The sequence below is a fragment of the Lycorma delicatula genome, chromosome 6 (assembly GCF_047948215.1).
Source record: "Lycorma delicatula isolate Av1 chromosome 6, ASM4794821v1, whole genome shotgun sequence".
Lineage (NCBI taxonomy): Eukaryota > Metazoa > Arthropoda > Insecta > Hemiptera > Fulgoridae > Lycorma > Lycorma delicatula.
Window position 1 is genome coordinate 72,594,342 of NC_134460.1, and position 23,248 is coordinate 72,617,589.

Genomic DNA, 23,248 nt, shown 5'->3' on the forward strand with positions numbered 1-23,248 from the left:
TATATGATTAACCCCTGAGTTCCCACTATAGGTTAATAGCTGAATAACTTCCTTTAGCTTAATAACTGAAATCATTTCGGCTATTAAGTCGTTAAATAATCAAAAGTTAATATTAAATTTACAAATTAATACTAGTGTCAACATTCTCTTTTCCCTCGTTCATAATTTTAGTTTTTGCACAAAACTTGCAGTTTTTGCATTCACTAGGTAGCCACCTGGTCCAGCATAAAACTGTTGCAGTCCGCAAACTGTTTAAAAACTGATTTGCTGATGTATTGAAATTTTAGACGACCTCTAAACGGAATCTGTACCTGGCTCATCTTGAACCAGGTGAATTTTTATGTAGCGTTTTTATTCCGACATTATTGGAAAAATGTACAGCAAATCTGTTCCTACTCGTGTGACCAATACAAAGTGTTTTTGTCTCCCCCATACAGATATGAAACTAATTTCGTATCTGTTGTCATACTAAGTGTAATCTATTTTATTCATGGTATCAAATACCGTTTAGTCTGCGATATGTTTGTCTGGGCTATGCTGCAACCTGGTGATAAAAAAAAGTGGTGTTACAGTAGGATAACTAGTTAGCTTTTGCTAACAAGACAAGTTAACAGTATCTATGTTGTACACAATGTTTACTTAAAATGATTGATATGCATGGCGCTCAAGTGTTGGAAGGTCTAAAATTAAATCGGTGCGAGAAGACGACTAAAAACCCGATTTACTATTGTGCAAGCATTATTTCAATCTGCATTGTAAATTAAGCAGAAACTGAGTAATATTAAATTTGTTTTGTTCATTAATATTAAAGCACTTCAGCATTAATTGTTCATGCAGCGCGTGAACCTTGCAGAGTTTCGCCATTTTTCTTGCATTCAATTTTAAATTGAATTTGTGCTTTCCTTTCTATTTGAAAAAATTCATTATTGCCATAATGATTTTTTAGCTGTGTAAAACCTATTTCTGCCTTCAACCTTGCAGAGCAGTATTTTTTCTAACAAGTTGACAGCCATGCGACTTGTTTGGTTATATTACTCTGGTTAGGACACGTGAAGCAAAACTGAGTCTCGGGCAATCTAAGGTACGTTTGCTAGCGGTGCCTTATTGAAGATGACTAGCTCATTTGTCAAATTTTAAATTTCATTTTAATTGTTAATGGTGGGGGGACCCACTTTTGTAATCTGTGTGCCTATATAGAGGACTGTATCGAGTCTCTAAACATCGTATTATCGACTAACACTTTCTTAAACAGTATATAACTTTCTATAAGATTAATAAACACTTGTATTTGAATAATATTGCTTGTAAATAAATTTTACACAGAAATTAATTTTCTAACAATATCGTGGAAAAATAATATACAGAGAAATATAGAATATAAAAGCGGTAGGGACTATTGCCGAGATGACACTAATTGCCACGTGGATTCACAGTTGCCTAACAGAATGCCACCCATACAGGAAGTAACAGGAAATTGCGAATTTCTTTTCTCTTATAATAATTTCATCTAGCATCACGAAAAAAATGTATACGTTTTTGGAGATTTTTTTTGGTGTGGTGACGCATTGGCTTCACGCGTCCAGTAGCAGTCTTTTCCAATCACAATTATCAGCGCTCCGTGAAAATATGTTTATATCGGATTGCCTCCCTTCATAGTCTTGTGAAAAAAAATTCTATAAAGAAACGGCTTCTGACAAAAAAAAAAGTTATTGCTCATCTCCGAGACGTGGAGTGAAATTTTACAGAAAACTTTCTGTAGAATTGCTTCTTTGAACCAATGTAGTAAATGCGCTATTCCGTGTAAATCATAAAAATAACTCTAAAAAGTAAAAATTTTATTTATTTTTAAAATAAATTATAATTTTTTTTCAAAGAAGAATTAGTCGAATAACTGACAGGAATCGACGTTAGTGCCGTTGCTCGTCCTTGAAAATGTTGGCAGACAAGGAAGAAAGCGATGTCATAAAAAAAGTCGAAGGCAGAAGGCAGGAAGATTGCCATGCGAAAATGTACTCACAACTGTGGTGTGTGAAAAACACTTTTGTTTGGTCTGTTTTTTTTTGGTGTACATAAATATTTTGTCTGAAAAGTTAATATTTTTTTTATTTTATTTTCTGCAGTTGCTTTTTTCAATAAATCTATGATATGATATTCTGCATTATTTCATTACATTTATCATACAGTAATAGCCATGTGACACCAGTGCGGACTCTTTCCTGAGCATGCTCTTTCACTTGCCATGTGTTTTAGGAACTATGTGAAACCAAAGCGGAGTTACACGGCCATATAACTAAACCTAACATGTGGTGACAGAGTCAATTTTATTGACTCGTGCGGCCATTAGATCTGTAACTGTGAATCCACGTGGCACTCTGTGTTAAATCACATGGCAAGTGAAAGAGCATGGCCAGTGTCACGGTTATGAGAAACAGTATGTCATGAGCCTGTTTATAGCGAATCCACATTAGTGTCGCATGGCTATTACTTTATGATAAATGTAATGAAATAATGCAGAATATCAGTATTACAATATGATGTTATTTTTATTGACAAAACTATACAAAAGCAATTGAAAAAAATATGCTTGAAATTAACTTTTCAGACAAAATATTTAAGAAAGTGTGGTGTGTGAAAAACACACCACACATTTATATTTTGAGTAGTTTTTCGCATGGTAATCTTCCTGCCTTTGGCCTTTACTTTTATTTATGACATTGCCTTCCCTTCTTCGTTGTCTGCCAACATCGACAAGGTGGTGAGGTTGGTATACTGATGTCTGAGGAGGAGCAACGGCACTAACGTTGATTCCTGTCAATTCTTTGAATGCGACGATTTGCATGTTTCAATTTGTAAGCTGATTGTGTAGTGCCATTTACTACATTGGTTTCAAGAAGCAATTCCACAGCAAGTTTTGTGTACCAAGTCTGAGATGAGCAATAGCTCTTGATTTGGTCTGATGTATCAATGTATTCTATGACACACTTCGATTTCTGAACAGGAGTTTCGTTTCTGAACTTATATCATCAGTGTGTTTGGTTGTCAACATTAGGACATCTTTTATGTCATGCTTTAACACAACTACACCTGTATTGCGTTCAACAGTAAAATTTTCCCATTTTTGAATTTTTTTTTTAAATTGCACTGGGATTATTCTTTCCGTTTAGTTTAAGTACCAACCAGTTGAGTGTTTCATTTTAGTAGCTAGCTCATGGGCTAGTGCTACCGAGTTGTACCAGTTACCAGTGCAGAGTGTACGCCCCCTGATCCAGTAGATCAGTCGTGAGGGCCACAGTTACTTTAGTAGCAACAGAGCTTTGACCTACCATCTCCTCGATGATCTTGGAATCTGCAAAAGAGATTGGAATTAACATTTTCTTTTCCCTGTTTTTGGAATGAACATTCTCTTTTTAGATGGTAGTTCTTCATCTTCCTCTTCTTCAGACTCGAAAGTTGAAGGCTGATATTCGTCCGATAGGTAAACGTTGCCAAAATCAGACAACAAACCCTGCCACAGTTTTTGTAATTCTTTTTACATTGATTCATAACTGTTCATTTTTCAATAAATAAAACACTTAAACTGAAATACAGAATAATAAAGATTGAATACAGAACCGATATGTAATATAAAAATTGTAAATGCAGATAAAATTGTAAATGCAGAATAACACAGACTTGAACACATAACTCCTTGTAACTCGCACTATTAACTCAATTTGTAAACAAACTAAAACGGCAAATATATTCGACAATGTGCTGTGGTGACACATTGGTATCACGTGGCCAATCGTGTTTTAACTGTTACTGGCCGAGTGAAGCCAATGCGTCACCACACAAAAAAACAATCGCTAAAAACATATTTTTTACTCAAATGCATGACGGTTATTACTAATTAATTTTTTTTTTGTGATGCTGAATACTTGATTATATTAGAAAAAAAATTTGGCATTAAAATCGTTTTACTTCCTGTATAGGCGGCACTCTGTGTTAATAACCCAACCAACAAAGACCACTGGTATGATTAGTATTGAAATCTCTGACTTATATTAGGACTTGGATGCTAGAACTTTCTCGACTTCCAATTTGGCTGATTTGGGAAGACGTGCTCCCACTAGACCAACTCTGTGGGTTTTCCTTCAGTACACTGATTACCACTTCAACTGCACTTTTTTTGGGTTTTCAAAATTGCTTCTTTTCTATCTATATAACCAAATCTTTGTAACGTGTTGTCTGTTTTATACGGTTGGACATTTATGACAGATCTATGCTGCTGCTTTTTGACTTCAAAGAAATCGGACACAGCTCATGTTTTCTATCGTATCTGAATTTATACCACATTAGAAGGATTGAAAATTATTACAGTTAGACTCTCCAACAGGACCCTCATAGAAGTAAGCACACACCTCTATCTGTAATGTCATGCCCACTATTGCCTCCAGCTAAGTTTTGGATAGATAAATTTGTTTCATCTTCAACAAATTCTGACATGTTTCATCAGTTTCTGAAGATAATTCCTCTAAATTTGGCTGATATTCTGGGTCCACATCAGTATGTTACAAGCTAAATAAAAACATCACTACGACACAATTCTGCTAATCAGATAATATACTTTTTGTGTTATAACGCGAAGTAAGGTTATATGATTCTAATGTTCAGAGGTCCAACCCACCGGGTTGGTCTAGTGGTGAACGTGTCTTCCTAAATCAGCTGATTTGGAAGTTGAGAGTTCCAGCGTTCAAGTCATAGTAAAGTTAGTTATTTTTACACGGATTTGAATACTAGATCTTTGATGCCAGTGTTTTTGGTGGTTGGGTTAACCACACATCTCAGGAATGGTCGAACTGAGAATGTACAAGACTACACTTGTATATATCATCCTCTGAAGTATTATCTGAACGGTAGTTACCGGAGGCTAAACGGGGAAAAAAATTCAGAGGTCCAGGGTTTGAATCCTGGTCTGGCATAGCATTTTCATACTCCACAGATCATTCATCTCATCCTCTGAAGAATGGCTAATGGTGGATCTGGAGGTTAAAAAGTGTACAGAAATTAATATTTCTGTAAGTTTTAAACGTCGTACAATAAACCGTAGGAATGTAGCAAAACAATGGTCACAACACAATCAGAACCCTTGTATTTACAACTTATCACACAATATGTATGTAAATATTACAATGCCATTTGTATATAGACTGAAGAATAACAATGTTTCGTTATATTTCTTAAATTGCAATAAAAAAAAATTATATACCACATATAGCAAACTAAAACTGCATACAATTAACTGATATTTCACACAGTGTATGAGATTCAGACTGGCGAACATCACTGAATTGCTCCAATTGATATTTCACACGGTGTATGAGATGCAGACTGGCGAACAACACTGAATTGCTCAAGAGGCCATGTTTTCTGAATATAAAAACTGTGAATGTGAATTATTGTAGTGTTGCACGACTTCCTAGAGAAGATATGCATGTGCCCCAGTTTTGATTCACACAAACAAGTTACTGTATTTTATTTTGTTAGTCTTGGCTTGAGAGGAAAAAATGCGTGGCAGTCGATGTACTTTAGTCACTGTACAGAATGTTTTTAAAATTGTGGGCTGGCTATATTTTTAAATGGTGTAGATTAATTGTATAAAATTGATGAAATTTTGTGTTTTCATGTTTTCCACTTTATGTTCAATTAAATATTACCTGATTAAGTAGTAATTTTATCACAATAATAGACCTAATAATTATGACATAAACTTACATAATTAGTTTTCTCTTGTAATTTGGACTATTTGTCAACCGATTTTAATAATGTCATTTTGTTCTAAATAAAAGGCTTAATATTTTAGTAATAACATACATTTTGATAGAACTTACATTTACGGAGATGTAACTGATTTGAAAAATAAACATTGCCGTCATTTTGTAATTTGTGAAGGTCCTGATGTTTGCTAATTTTAAAACGTTACAGACGCTTGCCAAACAATGCGATTCATCTATCTGACTTGAGATATCAATTTTTATATAAAAATAAATTGGAGGATGGCGATGAATGAAGGAGAAATTGCCATTTTTCCTAAGGTTATTTTTTGTTTTTACAAATATGATCCGAAAAAGTATAGCCAGCCCACCATATTAGAAACTTTCAGTATAATTGGACAAAGGCAAATATTTTGCAGTGTGTGAAATAAAAATAAAAAAAAATGGCTTTGGAAATAAATATCAATATTTTATGAAATCATGATTAATTTTATATAGATGCGTGCGCACATGCACAAATACAAATATAAATATATACAGAGTGAGCAACATAAAACCGAACCCATAATTAAAACGCTACCAAACACTATTTGTGAAATAATTGCATAACTGGCGTCGAGTGGTTGTATATGTTTCTGCTGTTTGTCAGGTGGTTACATGTCTGTGCAGTATTGTGAGTGTAGTGTAAAATGCCTTATTCAATCCTGGAGAGGATAGTTGAGGTCTATATACGTTCTAGATCATTTGAAGAATCATATAAAGTATTTGTAGAAAAAATGGTGTACAAGTTTAGTTTCAAATGCAAAATGAAGTAAGCAACCTTAGGACTCAACAAGCCATTGCCAATATTGAAAGAATTACTACCAGTCCAAAAAAAATCGCTAAGCAAGTTGTCCCAACAATCTGGTGTTTAATGGACATCTTGTTGCAAAATTCTTCTTGAATTAAAATTGAAACCATGCCACTTTACAACTGAAATGACTTGATTATTGCAACTGGCTTCTCAAAAACATTTTATTGGATGGTGAGGAATCCTCACAAGATATTCAAGCCTCCACTTCATGATGAGAAAATTTGTGTTTGTTGTGATGTTTCTGGTGATTGTATAGTGTGACCAATATTTTTTGATTGAACTGTCAATACACAATTTACCCTGCACTTTCTGAAGAATTCTATGCACAATTACCCGATAATGAAAAAGAATACAACTTCTTCCAACATGAGCATCTTGTTGCTTGTCAAATGTTTTACTAAGTCAGATTTAAGCAGCTTTCACAAATGAATGAGCTGTCAGCAGAGGATGGTGGTCTCCATGTTCCCTAGAGTTGTCTACTTGCAATTCTTTCCTTTGGGACTAGTTAAGGATCTCTCCTTAACTAGTCCCAAAGAACCAGATGCATAACTTCCCAAATTTAGATGCATAAACTCTCGTTTATGCATCTAATCCCCACAATACTGATGAACTGAAGATGAACATTCGATGAGAAATTATCACTATCGACAACGTTTTGCATCAGACGATTCTCAATATGATCAGTCGGGCACAAAAGTGCATCTATCCCCAGGGTGGTTATTTTGAACATCTTTTGTAACAAAAAGGTAAATAAATGCAACATATAAAAAACATTTTATGTTTTTCTCATTTAATTTATCCGTATTGTTAATCTCATTTCAACATAACCTATTGATTCTGCAGTGGTTATGGGTTTGATTTTGGTTTTATGTTGTTTGCTATATATATATATTTTTAATTTATGTATTGTATGCCATTCACTTTTGTCTACTTCAATTTTCCTGTAACCTTGCAATACATTACTTTAAACATATAATGCATGTTTTGGCTGTTATTAAAAGTAAATTAAAACAGACTAAATTTTCTGGGAAATCGTTCCCTTTAAAGTAACTAGTTCCAAAAATTTTTCTTTAAAAGCTTCTCTGATTAAAAAGAAAATAAATTTAGAAATTTGTACATACTTTGCTTTGGTTTTTTATTGGTGGACAGTTTTAACGGATATGTAACACAACAGTTCTGTCTGTAGTGATTCATAATAGTTTCAATAACAGAGGAGGAAAAAATATGAGATGTATTCATATATAATTTGTCAGATATAGTGGTTGTATTAAATCTACCCTGAATTTATCAATTAGCACTCCAGGTTATATTATAGGCTGGAAATTGTGCAGGAAGAAAATCTGGGTAAAAGAAGCAATTGAATAATGTGTTATACAAATATTTTATAAACTCAATTAGAATAACTTTGATTTTGTTATCCAGTTATCAACTGTGGTGATAACCACCACATTTGATGCCTATGAATTTTCCTGAAGAATATGGCGGAACTCCCAGGTAAGTAAAAGTGCTTGGTATTTGAAGTGGTGAGTCTATGAATCCAAACTATCTTTTGTGAAAAGTCACAATTGCAGATTTGTTTACATTGATTGTGAAAATATTCTTTTTTTTTTTTTTTTTGTCTTCAGTCATTTGACTGGTTTGATGCAGCTCTCCAAGATTCCCTATCTAGTGCTAGTCGTTTCATTTCAGTATACCCTCTACATCCTACATCCCCAACAATTTGTTTTACATACTCCAAACGTGGCCTGCCTACACAATTTTTCCCTTCTACCTGTCCTTCCAATATTAAAGCGACTATTCCAGGATGCCTTAGTATGTGGCCTATAAGTCTGTCTCTTCTTTTAACTATATTTTTCCAAATGCTTCTTTCTTCATCTATTTGCCGCAATACCTCTTCATTTGTCACTTTATCCACCCATCTGATTTTTAACATTCTCCTATAGCACCACATTTCAAAAGCTTCTAATCTTTTCTTCTCAGATACTTCGATTGTCCAAGTTTCACTTCCATATAAAGCGACACTCCAAACATACACTTTCAAAAATCTCTTCCTGACATTTAAATTAATTTTTGATGTAAACAAATTATATTTCTTACTGAAGGCTCGTTTAGCTTGTGCTATTCAGCATTTTATATCGCTCCTGCTTCGTCCATCTTTAGTAATTTTACTTCCCAAATAACAAAATTCTTCTACCTCCATAATCTTTTCTCCTCCTATTTTCACATTCAGCGGTCCATCTTTGTTATTTCTACTACATTTCATTACTTTTGTTTTGTTCTTGTTTATTTTCATGCGATAGTTCTTGCGTAGGACTTCATCTATGCCGTTCATTGTTTCTTCTAAATCCTTTTTACTCTCGGCTAGAATTACTATATCATCAGCAAATCGTAGCATCTTTATCTTTGCACCTTGTACTGTTACTCCGAATCTAAATTGTTCTTTAACATCATTAACTGCTAGTTCCATGTAAAGATTAAAAAGTAACTGAGATAGGGAACATCCTTGTCGGACTCCCTTTCTTATTAGGGCTTCTTTCTTATGTTGTTCAATTGTTATTGTTGCTGTTTGGTTCCTGTACATGTTAGCAATTGTTCTTCTATCTCTGTATTTGAACCCTAATTTTTTTAAAATGCTGAACATTTTATTCCAGTCTACGTTATCGAAAGCCTTTTCTAGGTCTATAAACGCCAAGTATGTTGGTTTGTTTTTCTTTAATCTTCCTTCTACTATTAATCTGAGGCCTAAAATTGCTTCCCTTGTCCCTATACTTTTCCTGAAACCAAATTGGTCTTCTCCTAACACTTCTTCCACTCTCCTCTCAATTCTTCTGTATAAAATTCTAGTTAAGATTTTTGATGCATGACTAGTTAAACTAATTGTTCTGTATTCTTCACATTTATCTGCCCCTGCTTTCTTTGGTATCATCACTATAACACTTTTTTTGAAGTCTGATGGAAATTCCCCATTTTCATAAATATTACACACCAGTTTGTATAATCTATCGATCGCTTCCTCACCTGCACTGCGCAGTAATTCTACAGGTATTCCATCTATTCCAGGAGCCTTTCTGCCATTTAAATCTTTTAATGCTCTCTTAAATTCAGATCTCAATATTGTTTCTCCCATTTCATCCTTCTCAACTTCCTCTTCTTCCTCTATAACACCATTTTCTAATTCATTTCCTCCGTATAACTCTTCAATATATTCCACCCATCTATCGACTTTACCTTTCGTATTATATATTGGTGTACCATCTTTGTTTAACACATTATTAGATTTTAATTTATGTACCCCAAAATTTTCCTTAACTTTCCTGTATGCTCTGTCTATTTTACCAATGTTCATTTCTCTTTCCACTTCTGAACACTTTTCTTTAATCCACTCTTCTTTCACCAGTTTGCACTTCCTGTTTATAGCATTTCTTAATTTCCGATAGTTCCTTTTACTTTCTTCATCACTAGCATTCTTATATTTTCTACGTTCATCCATCAGCTGCAATATATCGTCTGAAACCCAAGGTTTTCTACCGGTTCTCTTTATTCCGCCTAAGTTTGCTTCTGCTGATTTAAGAATTTCCTTTTTAACATTCTCCCATTCTTCTTCTACATTTTCTACCTTATCTTTTTTACTCAGACCTCTTGCGATGTCCTCCTCAAAAATCTTCTTTACCTCCTCTTCCTCAAGCTTCTCTAAATTCCACCGATTCATCTGACACCTTTTCTTAAGGTTTTTAAACCCCAATCTACATTTCATTATCACCAAATTATGGTCGCTATCAATGTCTGCTCCAGGGTAAGTTTTGCAGTCAACGAGTTGGTTTCTAAATCTTTGCTTAACCATGATATAATTTATCTGATACCTTGCAGTATCGCCTGGCTTTTTCCAAGTGTATATTCTTCTATTATGATTTTTAAATTGGGTGTTGGCAATTACTAAATTATACTTCGTGCAAAATTCTATAAGTTGGTCCCCTCTTTCATTCCTTTTGCCCAGCCCGTATTCACCCACTATATTTCCTTCCTTGCCTTTTCCAATGCTTGCATTCCAATATCCAACTATTATTAAATTTTCATCTCCTTTTACGTGTTTAATTGCTTCATCAATCTCTTCGTATACACACTCTACCTCATCATCATCATGGGCGCTTGTAGGCATATAGACATTAACAATCATTGTCGGTTTAGGTTTTGATTTTATCCTTATTACAATGATTCTATCGCTATGCGTTTTGAAATACTCCACTCTCCTCCCTATATTCTTGTTCATCACGAAACCTACTCCTGCCTGCCCATTATTTGACGCTGAGTTAATTACTCTAAAATCACCTGACCAAAAGTCGCCTTCCTCTTCCCACCGAACCTCACTAATTCCTACTATATCCACATTTGTCCTACCCATTTCCCTTTTTAAATTTTCTAGCCTACCAACCTTTTTCAAGCTTCTAACATTCCACGCTCCGACTCGTAGAATGTTATTTTTTAATTTTCTGGTGACCCCTTCCTTAGTAGTCCCCACCCGGAGATCCGAACGGGGGACTATTTTACCTCCGGAATATTTTACCAAGGAAGGCGCCTCCATTATTGCTATGTGAAAATGCAGAGAGCCACATTTTCTTGGAAAAAAAGCAGCTGTAGTTTTCCATTGCTTTCAGCTGCGCAGTACTCAGAGGACTGAGTGATGTTGATATGGTCGTTTAAGTCGTCCTGACTCACGCCCCTAACAACTACTGAAAGAGCTGCTGCCCTCTTTCAGGAATCATTCCTTAGTCTGGCTCTCAACAGATACCTCTCCGATATGGTTGCACCTTCGGTCCAGCTACTCTGTATCCCTGAGCACTCAAGCCCCCTCACCAACGGCAAGGTCTCATGATTCATAGAGGAGGAATATTCTTCTAAAAACTTTAATTTATACTATGCATCTATTTAGTTTCTTAGCACAATTGTTAAATTGAACATACATCAGACAAATTAAATCCTTAAGATATAATTCAGACAAAGAAAACGGCAATATCTCAATGATTCCCTTTGAAATCGCAATTTGATTGATGTAGCCCTTTCTGATGATATGTTAGCAGTGGGTGAACTGTAATAATGCCCAGTCACTCATTACTCGCAAATGAAAAGAGATAATCAAACAAATATAGTGTGAAAGTACATTTTATTTGCTACAAAAACTTACATTTATTTAAGCACGAAGACACCATTTAAAGCTACACATTTTTTTCCAGTTTTCACATTCTGTTGGTAAAAATGTTTGCCATCTTTTCTTGATCCACATTACTTGTCTTTTGATTCATCATCTTTGGTGAAATTAATACCCTTAATATCTGCAACTGCAGAAAAAGTGAAAATCACAGGATGCTAAATCTGATTAGTATGGAGGGTGCAATAGGTTCAAATTTTAACTTTATTAAAGGTTTTGTGGCTTTTTGAACATGATACACATTGTATACTGCATAGAATTTTCAGTCAACTCGGCTTCAAAGGTAATCTGTCGTACACATGTATTTTTGAATCTCAGAATGCTCAAGAAATTTTTTTGTCACAATGTTAAAAAGGAAGTCTACCTTGTCAAAGTTTTTGATGGAATGACATAGCAGGCGTTCTTAACTCTATAACAATGGTGATCGATAGAAAATAAGATGGTGTGAAAAGGTGAATTTTGGAATATTATTAGTATGGGAATGAAACTACAAGATGGGCATATCTGTTACTTTGTGCAACATTTTGTTCTGTTATATTCAGTGTGCATTATATTGGCAGTCACAGTTTTATAAAATTGTCATTTTCATAAGGATGAGCAGGATTTTATCACTGTACATTGCGAGATAAAATTAGTGGTAAAATCCTGATGCTTATTCCATAATGTAGAGTCGATAACTCTCTTAAAATCTACAAAAATTGCTGTATCATTCTTTCTCTTTAGACTTAAACTAAAAGTTTTTTTGGATATCAGCTGTAAAGAATGCAACATTAATACACAAAAAATGACCAGAAACGTGACCAAGATCCACAGTATCAACTTCTTTACAATACTCGCATACAAAAAAGAAACTAATACAAAATCCGTCAAATTTAATGATTAGTTCCTAAATATGTAAATTTAGCAGAACTGTTTGGAGCTATTCTATTTCAGATGATCAAATCAGAACTTTCCATAAAATCCATTAACTTGTTCTCTTCCTTAACCAATTACATAATTAAAAAAATTGCTTAAACTGAACAAATTAAAATTTCATGGTCAAACAAATTCAAATTGATTAACCTTGCATTCCAATTCCAGCTGATAATAAATTTGCAGTCGATGTTATTGAAATTAATCTTAAAAAAGTGTTTTCCATTTCTATAAATGCAGCCCAGTCAGTATATGCAATGTATCGTGTAACATCCTGATTTACATTTTTAATAAAGTAGGTAGAGTATTGATCTCACAAATTAGTATCTTTGTGTCTATAACAAGTTTTAAATGAACATTATAATCCACCGCTTACTCAGCCTTTTGAAAAAATTGTAGTATTATCTGAGAAGTGGCTATAACCATTAATAAAAATGGATTTGCTGATTAAGTTAGTATTTAGCCATGTTTCATTAAAACAAAGAAAATCAGAATTGGCAAGAAGGTTGTTTGTAAGATATGAAGTGAAATCATACAAGTTGTTAAAGCTGTTTAAATTTTATAAGTGTCCATAAAGGGACAATAACTGGAATTTTTTTTTTATACATAACAGCTTTATTTTTTAGGGGGAAAACCAATTAATTGAATTCCTCTGATAGATTAACATTTTATTTTTTTTTTAAGAAAAGCTTAAGATACAGAAACATCCATATCAATATTTTCAGCTTGAAATCGCATAAATTTTTAGTTGTTTACAAGACCAGACTGGAGATTTTTAACTCTATTGGAAGTAGGTACTAATTTGACTTTTACTAATTATTACACTGATAATTACTTGACTGTCGATTTAAATTATGAATTTAATATTTGATCGCCATGTTATCAGCTTTCAATTTATCAATATTTTCTTTAATACTTTGTAAATTAGGTAATACTTTGCTTCATTTAGGTTTTTAATAGGAGTGAAATTTCTTTGCACTGTTATTGTTATTGTATTAAAGGCTGTTAGGCTTATCTTTAATAGATTGCATGTCCAATGGTAGATTAGCTATAATACTAATAATAATAATAATAATAATAATAATAATAATAATCATCTCAACTCCCCTGAGTTCATATATGCTTATATGAACCAGTCCACCAACATTAATAGTTTGATAATTAGTACAATCATCTCCATATACATAGTTTTATTAACATCAACTACCAATTAGAAAAATACAAATTTCAGCTTTATCAATGGAATTGTAAAAAGTGGACTTACAGATGCAGAGAGATACTTTAATAAAATTTACGTACAATCTCAGACATAACAATAAAAAAAGACGGCCCTGCAAAACACATCCTTACTAGTTTACAGTTGAAGATCAATTTCCCTATTATTTATACTAAAGAACTGGTAACAAGTTAAATCTATAATATTTTGTATGTAAAGTATTATACATTTAGCTAAAATACATTTTTACAACATATCTGACATTTTTACATTCAACCTTGTTCATTACATCATTCCACATTTTTCTAGCTAAAAAAAAATTAAAAAGTTACATGAAATATAAGATACGTATTTCAGTAATATATTAGTATTTGTACTAATCTTATTCAAAAAAGCCAACAACTGTCTATGAATTCTACAAGCAAGTTGTATAATTTAGTTTTTGTATAAAATTTAAATTGAGGGTGCAAATTCATCTTTTATGAACCGAGACTAATAGGATAATAGACTAAGCAACAGAAACAAATATTTTGCAACTACTTGGAGTAAACATGGATTCATAAATAAAATGAACAGTTATGAAAGAAGTCTAACAAGCATCTATTTTAGTAGGCTAAATAGACCAGAAGCCTAATTAAATACTATAGCCTTAAAAAATAAATACAGCTGGCTCTTTTATAAACTATGATAAAAATTATTTTAATGACATAATATTGTTGTTTTGAAATAATTTTTTCAATAATAAATTGAGGCAAAGCCAAAGCTTACACTGTTCTCATTGATGAACTTGACAGAATGTGGTTAAATGTTTTTAAAAATCTTCACTTTTGTAAAAAATCCTAGAAATAATAACCAGCTTAAAAAATTACCTTTTCTATGGAATTTATATTCTTGGGAGGAAAGAAAGTGTTTCTTAAAATATCTATAAATTTTCTTTCTAAATTTAAATGTACTAAATTTTTCTAAAGGATATTTAGAGGATGTCCGTTAAGATGTGTAAACCTTGTAGTTTCTAACAAACTTAACTTGACTAAACAATAAGATTTGGATAATTGTCTGTTTACAATTTGAAAGAAAACAACAAATAAAACTGATAAAAGTTTATTACAGTACAAATTTTTTGGGTGGGACATCAGTAATTAATTTCATTGGTTGATATTTTTCATTTCTCTGTTGTATACTGGTATTAATCTTTTTATTTGTACATTATACGTACTTGGTTATCTGTTTTTTATTGTTTGATCATAGTCTAACATTACAGTTCTTGCCCTTGATGCATTCTTCTATAACAAAATTAACTAAACTTGAATATCTAAATATATATATATATATGATCCAGCTACCTATTGTTACTTTATTAGATATGACACAAATTATTCTGTTCGTTCTCTCATTCATTTGAAATTTCACCAACTACTCCTTAAAACTGCATTTTTAATGCCTTTATTCTTTTCATGTTTTCAAATTGTTAATGTTTGGTTTCAATCAAGTACAATACTACAAATAAATACTTGTAATTACATCTTTCTTAATACTAGATCTCTGGTTCACATTTATAAGTCATATTTTCTACATCAAAGTTCTGTTTTTTTGGTATTGGTCTGGTTTTGATGTTTTTCTTACATAGCCATTTTTATAGTTTTAATTTATAAATAGCAAAATTCTGAAACTTGGCATATATTATGTTTCCTTATCTTAATATTCTCCCTCTATGAATCATAAAACCTTGCCGATGGTAAGGGGGTTTGAGTGCTCAGTGTTACAGAGTAGCTGGACCAAAGGTGCATCATATCGAAGAGGTATCTGTTGAGAACCAGACTAAGGAATGATTCCTGAAAGACGGCAGCAGCTCTTTCAGTAACTGTTAAGGGTGTAGGTCAGGAGAACATAAACGACTATATCAACATCACTCAATCTTCTGAGTACTGCGCAGCTAAAAGCAATGAAAAACTGCAGCTGTTTTTTTTCCAAGAAAATGTAGCTCTGCATTTTCATGTAACAAAGATGGAGGCGCCTCCTTAGTAAAATATTCCAGAGGTAAACTAGTCCCCCTAGTAAACTAAGGAAGAGGTCACCAGAAAATTAAAAAATAACATTCTACGAGTTGGAGTGTGAAATGTTAGAAGTCTAAAAAAGGTTAGTAGGTAAGAAACTTTAAAGAGGCAAATTAATAGATTAAATATAGATGTAGTAGGAATTAGCGAGGTTTGATGGGAAGAGGAAAATGACTTTTGATCAAGTGATTTTAGAATAATTAACTCTGCTTCAAATAAAGGACAGGCAGGAGTAGGTTTCGTAATGATCAAGAAGTTAGGGAAGAGAGTAGGATATTTCAAAATGCATAGCGATAGAATCATTGTAATAAGGTTAAAATCAAAACCTAAGCTGACAAAGATTGTAAATGTCTATATGCCTACAAGTGCCCATGATAATGATGAGGTAGAGTATGTATATGAAGAAACTGATGAAACAATTAAATATATAAAAGGGGATGAAAATTTAATAATAGTTGGAGATTGGAATGCAAAGGAAATATTGTGAGTGAATATGGGCTGGGCAAAAGAAGGGACCGACTTCTAGAGTTTTGCACAAAGTATAATTTAGTAATTGCCAACACCCAGATTAAAAATCATAATAGAAGGATATACATGTGGAAAAAGCCAGATGATACTGAAAGGCATTGGGTAGATTATATCATGGTTAAGCAAAGATTTAGAAACTTGTCGATTGCAAAGCTTACCCTGGAGCAGACATTGATAGTGACCATAATTTAGTGATGATGAAATGTAAATTGGGGTTTAAAAACCTGAAGAAAAGGCTCAGATGAATCAGTTGAATTTAGAGAAGCTTGAGGAAGAGGAGGTAAAGAAGAATTTTGAGAAGGACATTGCAAGAGGTTAGAGTAAAAAAGATAAGGTAGAAAATATAGAAGAGTGGGAGAATAGAGTAGGAAGCAAACTTAGGTGGAACAAAGAAAACTGGTAGAAAACCTAGGATATCAGAGGATATATTGCAGCTGATGGATGAACATAGAAAATATAAGAATGCTAGTGATGAAGAAAATAAAAGGAATTATTGTCAATTAAGAAATATTACAAACAGGAAATGCAAACTAGTGAAAGAAGAGTGGATTAAAGTAAAGTGTTCAGAAGTGTAAAAGAGAAATGATCATTGGTAAAATAGAACGGGCGTACAGGAAAGTTCAGGAAAATTTTGTGGTATGTAAATTAAAATTGAATAATGTGTTAAATAAAGTTGGCCGATTTATAATACGAAAGGAAAGGCCAATAGGTGAGTGGAATATATTGAAGAGTTGTACAGAGGAAATGAATTAGAAAATGGTGTTACAGAGGAAGAAGAGGATGTAAGGGGAGAAACAATACTGAGATCTGAATTTAAGAGAGCATTAAAAGATTTGAATGGCCAAAAGGATGCTGGAGTAGACGGAATACCTGCAGAATTATTGCGCATTTGCAGGTGAGGAAGTGACAGATAGATTATACAAACTGATGTGTAATATTTATGAAAAAATGAAAGTTCTGTCAGACTTCAAAAAGAGTGTTATAGTCATGATATCAAAGAAAGCAGGAGCAGATAAATGTGAAGAATACAGAACAATTAGTTCTACTACTCATGCATCAAAAATTTTAACTAAAATTCTGTACAAAAGAATTGAGAGGAGAGTGGAAGAAGTGTTAGGAGATGACCAATTTGGTTTCGGGAAAAGTATAGGGACAAGAGAAGCAATTTTAGTGCTCAGATTAATAGTAGAAGGAAGATTAAAGAAAAATAAACCCAACATACTAGTCATTTGTAGACCTAGAGAAGGCAGTCGATAACGTAGACTGGAATAAAATGTTCAGCATTTAAAAAAAATTAGGGTTCAAGTACAGAAATAGAAGAACAATTGCTAACATTTACAGGAACCAAACAGCAACAGTAATAATTGAAGAACATAAGAAAGAAGCCATAATAAAAAAGGGAGTTTGACTAGGATGTTCCCTGTCCCCGTTACTTTTTAATCTTTACATAGAACTAGCAGTTAATGATGTTAAAGAACAATTTAGATCCAGAGTACAGTACAAGGTGCAAAGATAAAGATGCTACAATATGCTGATGATATAGTAATTCTAGCCGAGAGTAAAAAAGATTTGGAAAAAACAATGAACGGCATGGAGGAAGTCCTAGACAAGAACTACTGCATAAAAATAAACAAGATCAAAACAGAAGTAATGAAATGTTTGTAGAAATAATGTAGATGGACCACTGAATATAAAAATAGGAAGAGAAAAGATTACAGAGGCAGAAGAATTTTGTTATTTGGGAAGTAGAATTAGTAAAGATGGATGAAGCAGGAGCGACATAAAATGCCGAATAGTGCAGATGAAACGAGCCTTCAGTCAGAAATGTAATTTGTTTACATCAAAAATTAATTTATATGTCAGGAAAACATTTTTGAAAGTATATGTTTGGAGTGTAGCTTTATATGGAAGTGAAACTTGGATGATCTGAGTACCTGAGAAGAAAAAATTAGAAGCTTTTGAAATGTGGTGCTATAGGAGAATGTTAAAAATCAGATGGGTGGATAAAGTGACAAATGAAGAGGTATTGCGGCAAATAGATGAAGAAAGAAGCATTTGGAAAAATGTAATTAAAAGAAGAGGCAGACTTATAGGCCACATACTAAGGCATCCTGGAATAGTCGCTTTAATATTGGAAGGACAGGTAGAAGGGAAAGATTGTGTAGGCAGGCCACGTTTGGAATATGTAAAACAAATTGTTAGGGATGTAGGATGTAGAGGGTATACTGAAATGAAATGACTAGCACTAGATAGGGAATCTTGGAGAGCTGCATCAAACCAGTCAAATGACTGAATACAAAAAAACAAAAAAAAAATTTGAATACTTTTCACAGGCTGAAAAAAAATTTAATTAACTTCTAATACGCAGCATACATATTATAAAGTAACTTTTTTTTATGAGCAGACTCTGGTAAATACTTGACAGCCATTTAATTATTAACTTAAGGAATCCTGGAATAATCGCTTTGATATTGGAGGGACAGGTAGAGGGGAAAGATTGTGCAGGCAGGCAATATTTGGAACATGTAAAACAAATTGTTAAGGATGTATGGGTACACCGAAATGAAATTACTGGCACTAGGTAGATAATCTTGGAGAGCTGTATCAAATCGGTCAAATGATTGAAGACAAAAACATCTTAATATTTAAATGGTGAAAATAACATGCATAAAAAAATCGTGTAAACTGTACATATTAATATATTTTTTAATCTTACCTTTTCAGGATTAAAGCTACATGGAAATTAAATCACAATAACATAGTGTATTAACGAAATTACAACTCAAAATCATAAACCAGTTCAGAAATATCTAATTCCCGCGTTTCATTGGGAGTGGTTGAGGCCGAGCGTAAACGAAGTTAACCGAATTTAGAACTCGCAGGTTACGATCAATTTCAATACAACTTTTATTTTAAGATGTGATTAATTAAACTTAATTAGGTACTGACATAATTTAATGCGTTATGTATCGAATATTTTTTCAGTTATAAATCGTATGTGGAAAGGTTTTTTTAGAATAAAAAAATGCTTTATGTAAGCATTTTGCTAAAATTGACACACTAAATAAAATAACTGTTTATAATTGACATATTTATTTTTGTTTGTATATAATTTAATTTTAATTGCGTGATTAGTTTTTGGAAGTTATTTGTGTACCAACTATGAGAAAAGTGAGAAACAGAACGTAGCTTAACGTCAGTGTCATGGCCGGTCATGTTTGCGGATGATTGTTATGATCCAAGTTAACTAGGTGCTAAACATTTACGCGGTGTGTTGATTTGTGAATGAAAAAATGCGAAATTTATTTCTTTTAATAAATCGCTGCTTTGCTGCGTGAAATTAGTGTAAAGTGTGAATGTAATATTGTTTGAAGTGATGAAATTGAAGTATTTGAATGATATTTTGTTTTACCAATTAAAATTGGAAGAAAACCGAGAAACAGAAACGTTTAAACATATCTTAGTAGTTTTACCAACTTATTTGAACTTCTTTCAAATTTTAGTTTGTCAAATGGAGGTGTATTGATTGTCATGTTATTGTGTGATGATAATTGCCAAGAAAATTCAAATTGCTTGATTTATCTAAAACTTAAAGTTTGTTTTGTAGAGTTTAATTTTGACATTGTCATTTTATTCGAAATTATAAGCTTGGACCATTATACTGAACAAATAAAGTAAATTATTATAAAATTGTCCTTTATTTTTTTTAGATGCTTAAAAGACTTAAAAATGAAGTAGTGAATAGTTTTTTTTTTAGTTATGATCACTTTTTTAAATTGGTTACAGTCAATTTTCTTGTAGCTTGATTTTGTTAAATATCAATTTGAATTTACTGGTTTATGTTCTGACTTGATTGGTCTTGATTTACTGATCTTAATACGTTAACATTTTGAAAATTAACTGTTTCAACATAGATATCTGAAAAGAGTTTTGTATTTATATTTTCAGTCATTTTCAAATCAAAAGAGAAATAATTACCATACATATACTTGCATATTTGTGACAAAGCTATGAAAATATGATTTTATGACAATCTATTTATTTTGTAAAATTAATTTTGTTCACTAGTCAAAATTTATGTTAAAATTGAATATGGTTTAATTAAGTTTTGTTGCATTTAATGAACTTAGGCCTATATTAGTTAATTTTAACATGAGTGAAGGTGTGTTGTGAATTCTCGGTTTTATTGGATTTTAAGTGTTGCACAAATTGGAAATTCAACAACAAAGGTAGGATACTTATATTTTTCACATTTTTGAAGGTTACATTCCATGAACATTGTAAGTGGTTATCTGAAACCATTTATTTTGCTTCACTGTATTTTTATTGAAATGAAAGAAGTTCACATTAATTAATTTCTTTAAAAATTAATTTAATTTTGATTAAAAATTTTTAAACTAAATTAAGATGTGTAATTTGGTTTCAGACAATCTGTGTGCAATTTTTAAAGTCTGGGTTTTATGTTTTTTCTTGTGAGGAAAGTTGTTAGTTAATCTTGTTACTTCATCACGATCATGCATATGGTTATGGAATTGTGTATGCTTAGTATATTGTATTTTACTGAATGTCTGAAGAACATTTCCACTCCAGGCTCCATAAATTTAAGATCACCGATAGTTTTATTTAAAATGAAGTGTTTGTCTATTATCATGACCCATTCTCTTTTAATTTAGCATTTTCATCTTTTGAAAATTGGACATTTTTAAAATTAGTTTATGCTAATTTTTTTTTATTAAGTTACATTAATGAACAGATTTTTAAGTCTTTGGGATCACCTTTAGGTATTGGTTTAGAGAGGATGAGATGAAATGGCAATTCTATAGCTTCTGAAAGTGCCATGCCTGACTGGGATTTGAACTTGGGATCTCTGGATGAAAGGCCTAGACGCTATAACTTGCATCACGGAGGCTGGCAATAACAGATTACTGTCCTTATAAATTTTGGACAATAAAGACATTTTTTGAAATGCTCACCAGTGGATTGAGATAATGGACATGTTTGTTACCTATGACATCATGCCTATTATCTCAACACTCCAAGTAAGCTGTTTTATGCTTATGGGAAGAATTCTCAAATTATTCAGACAATACACAATTAGTTATTGTCCTTTCATTACCTTCTACAATACCATATTGAATTGTATTTAGCTGATTTCATTTGTGCTAAACATTCCAAGGATATGTATTTGAAAGCACATACCATTCATTACTGAATTTTCACTTTCCAGCACCCAGTAGCATGGTAAACAAATTCTGTGAGTTAGTAGTAAGATTAGCACTTTTCAAAACAAAAAATATTCAATTTTCTGTTAATGATATCAAATTATGAAAATGAATATTTTTAAAGAATATGTGGTTGTAGGAAAGGGGATATGTGTTATAGAAAAGTACCTAAAATTGATTTAGCTGTGTTGTTGGGAAAAAAAATTCACAAGTGAAATTACATTTGTATGGAATGCAGATGAAGTAATCAATTATCATTGTTAATGCAAAATCTTATTGGGTTAGAAAATATCCATTGTTTGGTGGTATGAGAAAAAATGTTATTATATCTCTATTTAATGAGAAACTGTGAGCTATATCACCTTTTTCATTGTTTAAGTAAATTAATAAAATAGATTTGCTAACAGGCAAGACACTAAGTCTACAATCTATGCAATAATATGAAGTACAGCCTATTAGAGCAAATTATTCATTTATGCTTGTCTTCTTAAAAAGTATGAAATATTAGAACAATGTCATTCATGTTACTTTAGAAAATTTGTATGAAATCGCTTGTGTATAAGCATTGGCCCATTTTTTCACATGTTTTTTCTAAATGAGAAAATAAAAATTTTGTCTATTCAGAATTGGTCTTATAATTTTTTATTCAACTAATCATTACAGCTGTCGATTACTATTGTCATGTCGGATTTTTTCACTACTTGAATGTAATCTCCAGTGGATCTCATTTGCCATAATCTCATTGAAGCACTTTTTTCATTATTTTAATAATTTTGTGGTGCTGAGTATAAAATTTGAAACATCTCTACTTTTATATTTAGATTTTAATTAATGTTAACATATTTGTGCTGCTATGGCTAGCTTAGGTCTTCTGTTAAGAAACTGCATTCACAGACATCAGTATCACTTGCTAATTAGTAAACCTGCTCTATGAAATCATTTTAATTTTAAATTAGTGCAAAATGGTTTAAATCTGTACAATGCAAAATAGAGCTAATGGATATGGTTGACTAAACAAACAGTAATTCTTATATGCATTAAGAAACTGAAATTTCATGGGACTGGATTTTTTACAACTATACATTGTTGAGTTGTCCGTACTTGTAAGGTGTCCATTAATAGAAGTTTCATGTACTGATAATTACATTAATTATTAAGTTGGCAACATTATTTATTTTTTATGCTGGCAAATCAAAACAGAAGAATTCAGGATAGAAATAAATCATGATTCACATATTTATTTGTACTTCATTATTATGAACAGATTCAAATGTAACATTGCTGCACTATATTTATATGGGGTGTTTAGATTCATAATTCTTAATTTGCACTAATTTTTTTTGTATCATTCCTTTTTTTATGATTCATTGTGCTTGCTCAGGTTTTCTTCCTGAATTAATCTGTTTCACTTTTTCATGTAGAAAATTAACGATTTAATTAATTTGTTCTATTTCTGGTGTAACAGACTATAAGCTGCTACTGACTTTATTTTATTTTATGCAGGTTC

The 23,248-nt window shown here is 32.2% G+C and overlaps 1 protein-coding gene across 20 annotated transcripts in view; it reads left to right on the forward strand.

Annotated features, from left to right (window-relative positions):
- Nucleotides 1-23,248, forward strand: part of LOC142327137 (uncharacterized) — a 599,916-nt gene that overhangs the window by 13,601 nt on the left and 563,067 nt on the right. The window contains exon 5 of one of the 20 annotated variants that reach the window (XM_075370056.1): nt 21,301-21,341. The exons of 18 other annotated variants lie outside the window; for them this stretch is intronic. In XM_075370056.1, the coding sequence (XP_075226171.1) occupies nt 21,301-21,326 (26 nt within the window). In that variant the 3' untranslated portion in view covers nt 21,327-21,341. Of the gene's footprint in view, nt 1-19,243; nt 19,282-21,300; nt 21,342-23,248 lie in introns of those variants that run through there. One more of the 20 variants, XM_075370057.1, reaches the window with a different exon arrangement.